Source organism: Euprymna scolopes, chromosome 24, assembly GCF_053919585.1.
Source record: "Euprymna scolopes isolate OS-2025 chromosome 24, ASM5391958v1, whole genome shotgun sequence".
NCBI classification, from domain to species: Eukaryota; Metazoa; Mollusca; class Cephalopoda; order Sepiida; family Sepiolidae; genus Euprymna; species Euprymna scolopes.
Genome location: NC_136505.1, coordinates 49,535,851 through 49,548,315, shown reverse-complemented (window position 1 = coordinate 49,548,315; position 12,465 = coordinate 49,535,851). Strand labels below are relative to the sequence as shown.

The following is a 12,465-nucleotide window of genomic DNA, read 5'->3' as shown; positions in this document are numbered from 1 at the left end:
CAAAGTTCAAAAGATTTGACCTTTGCGGTGTCTAGCAAACTACTCAGCCAATTTTGTGTCTAAACATTTGACATTTATACATAACGGGTATTCAGACATGTGGCAAGCTTTTTAATCAGTTTGGGGGCGAAAATTTGGCTTCCAGCAGGTCAATGTTGAAAGAGTTGACCTTTGCAGATTCTACCAAGTTTCTTCGCCAATTTTGGGTCTAAACACTTGAAATTTTAGATGTAGGTAACTTGGACATAGGTAAAACTTTTTATTTCGATTTGAGACCAAAACAATAAATGTTAAGGGGTGAAAATTAGGGTCAACGTTAAAAAAAACATTACCTCTGCGGCCTCTACGAAATTACTCAGACAAATTTTGGTCTAAACATTTGAAATTTTACATAAAGTGTACTCACGCGTAGGGAAAATTAGGAACAGTACATAGGGCCCGAGCAAAGCCGGACTGAATGTTAGTATATATATATATATATATATATATATATATATATATATATATATAGAGAGAGAGAGAGAGAGAGAGAAAGAGAGAGAGAGAGACTAGGCTTTTAAGTCCGTTAAAAGCGGGGAAATGCATAGCCCGTTGACTAATGGAGTATTAAAAAAAACCTTGGATTTACTTTCACTAGACTCAGATTTCCTGCTTTTCTGATTTTATCATTTAATCCTCACATTTTATGAGCGATGTTTCGGACAAAGGAGGAAAAAATAATGTTTTCTTGGTCGGAATCTATCCCTATAACATTTATCGTTGGCTAGTTTGAGATCTTGACGTGATATTTTATTTTTTGTATCTTACATCAAGTGGTTTTATGCTTTGTCTAGAGTGATTTCCATTAAAGAAAAAAAGAAAGAATACAAGGTTACGAGATGGTATTAGACTAATACGTTTGGTAACAACACCACAATATATTCGACAGGATTTTATCTCGTCATAGCCAGTTTAACAGTCAGTGACATCAGTAAAAGAAAAACAAATTTAGAAACAGAAAATTCGTCTTACCTGTTCTGTTCATTTAGGACTGCATAGCCGAAGTCACCCTTCCTGCAATGGCGCACGCAGAAATAAGGTGCAAAGGTATCTGGTACCTCGATGATTAATTCCAAATTCGGGTCTGATTTTCGAATACAACCGGGATAATGTTCTGTTGAGAGAAACAAAGGAACATTATAGTCAATGTGCAATCTGTACAAACAAGAACGGCGGTCTCGGTCCTTCTCTGCGCGAACGATAATTGTGACTTTGAACGAACTTCCGTTTTCCTAAGCCCAGGTTCCTAAGTGTTATCTTATCAATAAAAGATGGCGACACAGTAGATAGCGATTAAAAAATTCCCAAAAATGAGAGATGGATTCGATGTAAATTGCTTTTCTTTGGGTGGTGGGGTTATGTAGTACATTGCTATGCATTTTTCTGTTTTTTCTGGTGATTCCGCGCAGGAAATAACCAGTATTATCATATAAGTATCGGTTGTTCCTCCGTGAACCAACGATCTGTAAATGTGTTCAAGTTTTTATTTTGGAAAATGTTTGGTAAGATCAATAAAATCTTAAAGGCTGGTATCTAGCGCAATTATTATATCTATCTATCTATCTATCTATCTATAAAGTTGAGTTTTTTCTCGCTCCAACATTGATATCAAAAGCCTTCTTTTTTATTAAAAAAAAAAAGTATTGAAACCAACTTTTTAATAAACTCAGTTCTGGTTGACAACATGAAGGTTAACTAATTTGCATATTCATTTGAAAAACGAGCGTTAATTAATTACCTATTCATTTTTTATAGTTTGTTATTGAATGATTACTTTTACTTCACTGTTACGTTGAATCCTATTTATGCATAGTTTCTACATTCTGCATAATTGCGTAGAATTTAAGATGTTCTAGAACTCGGAAATTTATATATATATATATATATATATATATATATATATATTAATGATGGGACAGTTCCAATATTTTCCCTGATTCCGATACAATGACCGATTCCGATATTATTTCCGATTCCGATTCTTTACAAATCTCTACTTATTTACCGAATTATTTAATCTCTAATTATTTACCTAATTGTGTAAGATTGTTATTTTCCCCGATTTTCGTAAAACCACTTGGTAAATATGCAGATATTTTCCTAAACGTCAAAATACAATTGTGGGGGGATGATCTATCGATTTTAGCTTTACTGGTAATTTAAAATCAATAAATATTTAGTATTGTATCATTATTACCAGCAATGGAAAATTTTACTTTAAACAAAATCAAATAAAGAAAGACAATTAAAAGAATCGTTTTGGCATAAAAAAAATATGCACCAATTTTTTCCGATTCCGATAACCCAAATCTTCCTATTTTTCCGATTTCTATTCCGATTAATCGTCCCAACACTAATATATATATGTATATATGCACACATATATGCGCACATATATGCACACATGCATATATATATACACACATATATAAGTGACCTTGTCGTTGTGTGTGCGAAAAGTCTACCAAACTCCTCTCTGGATATTTGATCTACAGAGTTGAATTCTTTTATATATAAAGTATTTGGGCCTGTAACACACTTTTTATTTGGTTTTAAGCCGGTAAAATTACTGCTAAGAGATAAAAATTGAGAAAAAAACATTGACTTTGATCTGGCGTAAGTCAACTATAGCCGCTTTTTTCTACGCATGCGCCAATTAAAAGTTACAGGTTAAACAACATTATTTTTATGCAGTTTTTATGCACGTATGGGTTTAGGTCATACGTTAACGGATATATCTAGAAGGCTATACGTTTTTGGTTTCGATTCTAGTTTATGGCACGCAAGTCATTTTTTTTTTTTTACTTTTGAAATCACTACTATATATTAAGTACAAAATTGGCTCTATAATAATAAATACGAAATCTGTATGAATTAAAATATATGTAAACGTATTTTATGACCGGACAACGCCGGGCAATTTTCTAGTATATATATATATATATATATATATATATATATATATATATATATATATATATATATATATATATCGCACAAAGCTCCTGTTCAGGTCAACTTTGCACCTATTAGTCCGAACCAAACGATCTGTTTAACATGCAGCAAAGTTTACAAGTCTACTGCTGGTCTGAGAAGATTGTTCATAGGAATACCCTTCAACCTCCAGAGGAAGTCAACTCGATGGAAATTGCTCAATTTGTATGTCACATCTGCTTCAAGTTGTGCAAATCTGCGGCGAGAGTGCAGAGATGAGATGGCATGGACGAGAAGATTGGGAGAACTCAATGTGACAGCGATCATCTGGAAAGGTGCAGCAATCATCATATATGGCAAATTTGACAATCTTTAGTTGAATAGAAAACATTGCCGTCCTAAGGTGAAGTCACTTGTGAAATGAAATATGTGAAATCCAGATATATGAAACGAAATATGTTTAAAGATCGCATAAAACCATTGTCATAAATCTTATTTATAAGACTTGTTGTTTTCGGTTAAGTATGTGATTGTCAGAGTTAGTCTTGAAGTGACACGTGATTGTTAGGATTTGTTTAGTGGTTTTGTATTTTGGGATGTCTGTGCTCATTTTCGTATTTCCCAATTTACATTGAAATAAACTAAATTAAATTTAGAGTTTTGACTAATAATTAAAAATAATTAAAATAATAATATTTGACCAGAAATTTAATTTAAAGTGCCGCTTGATATATATCTAAGAGGGGGGCGCCATATGAGCATGTTTTTATTGGTAAAAAAAATGGTACGGGTATTTTTTTTAATGATTCTATTTTATTTTAAAATAAATTTTCAGTGCTTCATTCAAATTCTTCTTATTGAACGAATGTCTTTCAGAAGATTTCGTTAAAAAAAAAACCGGAAAAATAAAATATTCAAAAATGTCGGGGTGGGGCTTACGTTGAAAACTATTAAAGCGTATTTCGTTTCATATGTCCGGATTTCGTATTTTCCGTTTCTCAAGTGACGTCAGCTTCGGGCAGCCATCCATGCTTCCAATCAACATACGATTGTCAAGATTACCATGTATATATATATATATATATATATATATATATATATATATATATATATATATATATATATATATATATATATATATATTCTGGGACAGATACTAAATGGCTCTATTGATTGTACATCGATGTATTTTTATTTAATATGCGCCCCCTAGTGGAGCACTATATAGTGGAGATTTCGCTTAAACGTAAAGGCAAATTTCTGGGAAAAAAGGAATTAAATCCTCTATATTATTAATACTATAAAAAGGTAAACAAATGAATTTATTACAAAGTATTTCTTCACTAGTTATTGATTTGTCCTCTTTGTAAACTCGATGGTCACACACAATGGGACTAATTAAAACCCATCACTTGCCTTCCTCCTCCAGTTGATCTTATTCGTATCGTTACACGCACGCACATACACACACACACACACACACACATATATATATATACATACATACATACATACATACATATATATATATATATATATATATATATATATATATATGTATGTATATATATAAGGTTACTATTTTTTAAAGGTAAGTTAACCAGTGAAATCTAACGAGGTTAATACAAGAGTACTCAATACGGAAGTAGAGCAAGTTATACTTTCAATTTGTCTTTACATAAGCAGTAATTTGTTGCTACACAGTCTTGAGTATGTTTCGGTCTTCTATTGTTTAACAACTAGAGACCTCATCAGGCAACAACGCTTATATTCAAAAGCGGAATTCATAATCTTCATATGATTATGAATTATTATGAATTCCGCTTTTGAATATAAGCATTGTTGCCTGATGAGGTCTCTAGCTACTAAATACTAAAAGACCGAAACATGCTCATGACTGTGTAGCAACAAATAACTGCTTATGTATAATTGAAAGTATATATATATATATATATATATATATATATATATATATATATATATATACTTAATTTACTCACATAAAATTAATATGCGAAATTATAGATTTATGCGTAAACTTTAAGTATTTACTTCAAAAGTGCTCAATACGTAGGTAGAGTTAGTTAGTAAGTTATAAAATGTATATGACTTACTATATATATATATATATATATATATATATATATATATATATATATATAAGACACTTACCGTAATGGAGGCATGATCGTTCGTGTATATCTTTCCACTTTTGTAAAGGTGTCCGCAGTTGATCCTTCTTACAGTCCTTACCTAAATCGATAGCTAAAAAATAAAACAAAAAGAAAGACAATTTTAACTGAAATATTTATGGAATATTGAGTACCTCATCTAGTTTAATATAATTGTAAACTAACTGGACTACCCGACGTTGCCCGGGGTAAAGGTAACCTATTACTATTTACCCTTTTATCTCTATCACGCATACCATTTCTCTACCGAGTTGACCCACAAAGAACAATCATTTTTTTAAATTTTAAATATTATTCACCCAGCACAACGTTGATGAAGAATACAACTTTGTGGTTCTTTGTTTTGTAGATTTATTTTTTTACTTTAGTTGGACATGCAAACACACATACAGAAAAATATGATTATTCAAAGTGGTGCTAAGCCATTTTTTTTTTAAGTATGTGAATATTCTTGTCATCAAAAATCACATTTAGTCGTACATATAAGAATTCAGCAAGTATACCCGGTGAACCAAGTGCAAGTGAGATACAAACGATTGCACTGAAAGGGACGGCTAGAATCCTAAAAAGATCTTTTGGTTCGACTCACTAAAATAGAAGTAGATGTCAGATATCTGGTTGGATGTCCCACCCCCTAGAAGAAAAGGATGAGGAAAAATGAAGAAAAAAAGGGGGGAAGAATCCTAGTTGAAGTAAGTTTCCCTAACGATGCTGATCTTAACAGAGCCGAGATTGAGAAGATAACAAAACACTAAGGACTTATGTACGATATTAAAAGAAACTGGAATCTTAAGAAGATATCCATCATTCCAGTAACACCCGAACTTATGAAAAAGAATTTTAAAAAACTACCTGTCGAATATACCTGGAGAGCCAATTGCAAGAGAAATACAAACAATGGCACTCAAAGGAACGGGTACAATTTTTAAAAGATCTTTTGGTTAGATTGACTGAAATAGTGGGTGAATGTCACCATAAAAACAAAACGATTAGAAAATTAAAACAGAAGGTACAATCCATTAAGCAAGCTACTCAAAAAAAAAAAAAAAAAAAAAAAAAAAACAACAGAGTGCCTACAATCTTAGCTAAGGCCACTAACAAAACCCTAACAAAAATGTCAACCACCTACTCTTTATGGATGATCTCAAGCTGTTTGCCAACTCAGATACTGACTGAAGTCGACTCTTGTAGGCCTACATAACTTCTCCAGAAAGATAAGAATGAAGTTTGGTTTGGACAAATATGCCAAGTGTTCGATCAAAGTTGAAAAGAAAGTCCAAATGGAAAACATACAGCATGATGAAGATACTGGCATTAAGGACCTAGAAGAGCAGGAAAAATATCTTGGCATAGAAAACTATGATTCAATCTAGCATACTAAAATGAGAGAAAAAAGTAATAGTGAATTTATACGCCATTTAAGAAAAATATGTAAAACAGAACTTACAAACAAAAACAAAAGAAGCATTTCAAGGATAGGCCCTTCATATTTCAACAGGATGGTGCACCGTCTCACACTACAAACAAAACGCAGGATTGGTGTGAGAGTCACTCTCCTGCTTTTTGGAGGAAGGAAGTGTGGCCTCTTTCATCTCCAGACCTAAACCCTCTGGACTTTTGTGTCTGGTCAATCTTAGAGAAGGAGATCTGTGCTACAGTTCATGATACTGCAGAAGCTCTGAAGAAGTCCCTTAGGCGAGAATGGGCAACAATTCCCCAAGAAATCCTCCATGCCACAGTAAAGAGCTTAAGGTGAAGAACGAATAATTGCAGCCAATGGTGGCCATATTAAAAAATAAATCAGTAGAACTGTTAAATGGGTTACTACAATATTGTGTGATGATTTTTGTTTGATTTCATCCTTCATTAGTTGTTAAATTAACATTTTTACAAGATCGGGGACTTTCTCGGCACCCTGAATACACCATGTAAAAAAAATATGTAAAACATAACTTCCAAACAAAAACAAAATACTGCAATTAACCAAATAGACATGCATGCGATAACATACAACTTTGGCATTGTCGATTGGCCACAAAAAGACATAAACAGAAAAGACACTAAAAAGAAAAAAATGTTGACACTGTACAGAATAACATACAGAAATTAATGTCAGTCGAGACTTTATCTGCCCAGAGGAGCAACAGGTATGGGACCATCAGCATTGTGCCACCATTGTGAGCACTGGGTAATATCCAAACTTCAAAACACCATGAAACAAAAGCTAACCAGACAACCACCATTATGAAACTGGCCAAACATTTTATTCAAAACTGTTTTACAAATTAGACAAAATCAGAAAACAAGTCTGCTAAGGAAATAACCCAAAGGAGTCGCCAAAAATACACCAAGAACTTCCATTGCAAAAAACTGAAAGGACAGGTCAACCAACAGTGTACCAAGCGTTTTCTGGGTGAATACACTCAGGACTATATAGATGAAGAAGGCTCTATAAACTGGCTGAAAAGAGGATCACTCCGCTATGATCAGGAGAGGATAATAATGGCTGCCTAAGATCAATGCTTTAAAAAAGATGAGTGGTCTCAGCAATGACAAGTGCACGTTCTGTCACATAGAAGTAAAGAATGTGAACCACTTGACATCCAGCTGTAAGGTTCTGCTTGAGGATGGCTACTATACAATGCGACACAAAGGAGTGTGTACCAATGGATGATCTGTAAAAAGTTGAATATTCAATGCAGCAACAAGTCCTGGGAGTATATATTAGGAAGTCCTGTTGGTAATAAGTCATGCACCACCACTATGACTATGCAATTCCTACAGCTATGTACCAAGAAAATGGGTCTGTTAAACCTGGCATAGTGATATGGGACAAGAAGGAGAAAGAAGCAACCTTAGTAGAAGTTAATGTCCCTAATGATGCTAAGTTAAACAGAGCGAAATACTAACGTCTTATGTACGACATGAAAAGAAATTGGAATCTTAGGAAGATCTCCATCATTCCAGTAATTATAGGAACAACTGGAGCCATGGGACTCCATGAAAAATAAATTTCAAAAACTACCTGGTAAATATACTCGATGAACCAAGTGCAAAGTAGGTCTAAACAAATGTACTTAAAGGGACGATTAGAATCTTTAAAAGATCACTCGGTTAGAATATATAAGATAGCAAGTGGATGTCTGGTATTTGGCATGATGCCTCTTCACGAGCTTGAACAGAATGATAAGAAAATTTTAAAAAATGGGGAACAAACATAATTTTGTAAAGTGTATGGCATTACTTTTGCTAAAAAAAATACAACCTTAACTTCATAAATGAGAACTTATACTAGAGGCATCATCTGCAGATTCCATCGAAAATATGGGACAGAAATAGGAGAGCTAAATAATCCCAGCAGTTGCCAAAAGAATAAACAAAGCAGAAAAACTCGTGTGAAGATCGAAAATAAACGGTCTAAGCAAAATATATGACTATTCTACCTAAGTTTGACAAAGGACAAAATAACAGTAGAAAAGCTGCCAGAAAAGAAAGAGCTGATGGAGAATTGGATGCTTCTGCTTGAAAATGAGATTACTTACAATGGAGACACCCAATGGATCTTAGATATTGCAAAAAGCAATGAAAACAAACGGTAAATCTCAGAATCAGAAATAACAGCTCGAATGGTAAAACAAAAGCTGAATGGGTTTCAGAATTACAAAAAGCCTACCCAATTTTATAGTCATTATAGAAATTGTTTCACCAAACAGACTATTGAGTGATGAAGAGGCCACACCAGCATGGTTGTGAGAAAGTGATACAACCCTCATATCCAAAACAAATGAAACACAATGCCCTTGTAAGTACAGACCCGTCTGCTGTCTCACTATGACGTACAAGCTCTTCATTGGCTTGATTGCAGACAGCGTCTAACAACGCCTCTCCTCTGGAGAATACCTGGAGTGCAGGAGAAAGTGTTCAGGCGTGAAGGACCAGTTGTTGATTAATAAGACTAAATATACCCGGTGAACCAAGTGCAAGAGAGATTCAAACACTTGCTCTTAAAGGGACGGTTAGAATCATAAAAAAAATCTCTTTGTTGGAATGTATGAGTTAGTGGGTGAATGTCTGGCATCCAGTAGGATGCCCTATTCCCAGCTTGAACCAAATAAATTGAAAAAAAAATGGAAATGGATGACAGCTCTTTATATAATAGATTGTTTTAATATGTTAAATGTCCTTGCTTGGCCTTTTGGCTGGGAAGAATGTGTAGTATCTGTTCATTTCTGTTCAAGGTCAATGGAGGAGAAATCCTTCATGATTGAGACAATTTTTATTTTTGTTCCTATCCATAGTGCCCCTTTTTTGGAAGTTGGATTTTCCCCATATTAAAAACCGACCTTGTGTCTAACTCTGCCCTCGTGGGAAGCAAGTAAATAGGAACATTCAATTAAAACCAGAGCAATTGGTTGTCTGGGAGTACAGTAGGTCAGGTTTGACGAGCATGTTAAATGAAAATGTGAATTACGTCATGAATGACGTCATGAAAATGGTTACTAAGATTTTTGAAATAGCTTTTTTTCTGTTGACTGCTGTCACTGTGTAGTTCTAGAAGGTCCATCCTCACAGGCTTTGCCTTTTCTCTTTAAGAAGGGGTTCATTTATTGGTAATCGCCTACCAGGGCTGCACAGACATGTTTTTGCAGGCCAGAGTTCTGTTCCTCTCGGTCGCTCGCATTTCACTCCCACTATTCGACCCTTGTGTCACATCATCCCATCGTGGGAGAGAGATAAATAATTTTTTCATCTCTCTTGCCAAGATCCACATTCTTTACCTTTTTATCACGCCTTTTTGGCAGCATCTCAACAAATTTGACTTCCTGTTAGCCACTGCTTCCACATATTCATCACAATTTTCTAGCTGATATTCAGAGAGCACCGATCTGCCGTAAAAAATTCTGAATATTTGAATCTGGCGTAAATCATCATAATGCCAGTCAATATGTCAGTGATTTTTAGTTGCCCATAGTCTCCAGCTCACAAACCCATCATTAGGGGTTTGAATGCTTTTAGGGCACAACCTAATAAAATAAATAGTTCAATACAAGCTTCTGAAATGACAGTATGCAGAAACAGCTATTCATTGCACTTCAACTTTATTAAATACTTCATATTCTTCTGAAATGAAAGAATATCTAACAACTATTAAATTTGTCTTGAACACCTTGGAAAGAGGAAGATATAGAGAAAAAGACAGAGAGATAAAAATAGAGAGAGAAAGAGGGAGAGAGAGGGAGCGAAAGAGAGAAGGAAAGAGGGAGAAAGAGATAAGAAGAGAACGAGAGTGCAAAAGAAAAAGAGAAAGAAACACAAAAAAGAGAGAGTAGAGAGAAAGAGAGAGAAAAAGAGAAAAGGGGAGAAAGGGAGACTTAGAAAAAGAGGAAGAAAAGGAAAGAAAAGAGTGAGGGACAAAAAAAGGTGAAGAATACGAATGCAGTTAGTCAAATCAAAGTATATAAAAAAAATACATACCTTTTCCATAAGAGAAAAATCCTAAAAAAAATGTTAAAAAAATGTTGTTCGTGTTAATTTAATATATTCAGTCATGTAAAAAAAAACAAAAAAACAAAAAAACACTTATTTCTCCACGAATCAAAAATATGAAAAAATCTTAAAACTGTTATACATATCTTTTATCTAAGTGTCGGACATTATATTCTTAAAACTGATATCTCTATTTAAAAAAAAGCGCATGGGAAAATATCAGCGGGAGCTGTAGGATAGCTTGCTTGCAAAAATGTTAGCAGCAGCAGCCAAAAAAGCACGTATGCAAATTAGAAAGTGTACACAGACTTGCATGACAAGAAAAAGATAAAGTACACCATTTAGGGGTTTGAATGCTTTTAGGGCACAACCTAATAAAATAAATAGTTCAATACAAGCTTCTGAAATGACGAACGCAACAACTTCATAAAATGTAACACAGAAAAGGTTTATTAAGGAGAATGTGATATGTTTCTGGTTAAACGCTGGGTGCTATCGCGGTAGTTATTCCGAGTGGAATCATCGATACCGGTAGGAATAATACCGAGGTAAAGAGAGCGAAGAAAAGGGTCCGTTCCATTTGGTGTCTCTCTCAGTAAGGACGAGTTCTTATTCCTCAAACCGGATGCTGGCCGAATTCCTTAGGGGATAGGAAGGATCAATGCGCCGTACCCCTGATTGGTTAGTATGTGGCCAAATAGCAGAGGGGAGAGGAGGCATTGATTCGTTAAAAGAAAACAGTCCCATTTGTTTCCGCTAAAACCACGTAATTTAGAGAAGCAAAGTTCGTGTTGGAGAAGATAGTGTGTAAAGTTAAAGGTGAGAAATGGCTGTTTAATGCCAGCGTGAGGGGGGACGGAAAGAGAAAACATGGATCAGGACAGATGAACGTGTGGCCTCATGGTGGTGGCGAGAGACTTTTAAGCTAGTGTGGAGACGGCAGGGTTTTGTTGATCTCATGACTGACGAAATTAACAGTTATAAAAAAAACAATCTATATCTGTGCCTAAATCAAAACGCGGATTCCATAGGCAAAGCTTCTTTCTTAGAACTGCACGCCTGTGGAACTCTGTTCCGACTGCCTGCTTCCCACCGGACTACAACTTGGATGTCTTCAAGTCCAACGTTAACAAATTCCTAATGAACCGCCCCCTTAAGTAAACACTTCATCAAATCTCCACACTAACGTAATGTACTTGCAATAACCCTTATCCCTGAGTGGCTTCCGGGCCTTGATAAGTGGTGATCACTGTGTAAAAAAACAAAAAAACAAGAAGCAAGTATTGTTTGGAAAGTAATAATAATAAATTCCTTTTGATAAAACAGGAAAAAAAAAAAACGAGTCGGATTTATTTTTGTTTGTTTGTTTGTTCCTTTTCGACGGTACCTGACGGAGTGTATGTCCGAGAGAGGTTTGAACTGTAGCAAACACGGTTCGAGCATAACCGCTACATTACATGTGTATACGTTTTTTTTTTACATATATATTTCTGCGTAGATAATTAATTCTTAAGCTAATTAACCGATCATCATGAATTTTGGAACCTAGCTGCTAGGCATGGAGAGTCATAATGTAGGTTCTATTTAGTTTAATTTACTTTTGTACAAAGAGGACCCTAAGATGATGAAAGTCCTTTGTGATAATTCAGATACCTTCAATTTTTGTGAAATTTTAACAATATAGGTATTGCACATCAATTAATAAATATTCCAAATTTTCAATTTTTTATTTTAGTATTTAAAAGGTGATAATATAAACAGAACTTAGCTCCTATAAGAAAATTCAAGTATTTCAGAGTTGTATTACATTTAA

The 12,465-nt window shown here is 34.4% G+C and overlaps 1 protein-coding gene across 1 annotated transcript in view; it reads right to left on the bottom strand.

Moving 5' to 3' along the window:
- Positions 1-12,465, bottom strand: part of LOC145246697 (uncharacterized) — a 251,796-nt gene that overhangs the window by 38,754 nt on the left and 200,577 nt on the right. The window contains exons 4-6 of the mRNA XM_080108422.1: positions 10,641-10,661; positions 5,146-5,238; positions 1,012-1,153 (exon numbers count right to left, since the gene is read on the bottom strand). Coding sequence (XP_079964548.1) covers positions 1,012-1,153; positions 5,146-5,238; positions 10,641-10,661 — 256 coding nt within the window. The remainder of the gene's footprint in view (positions 1-1,011; positions 1,154-5,145; positions 5,239-10,640; positions 10,662-12,465) is intronic.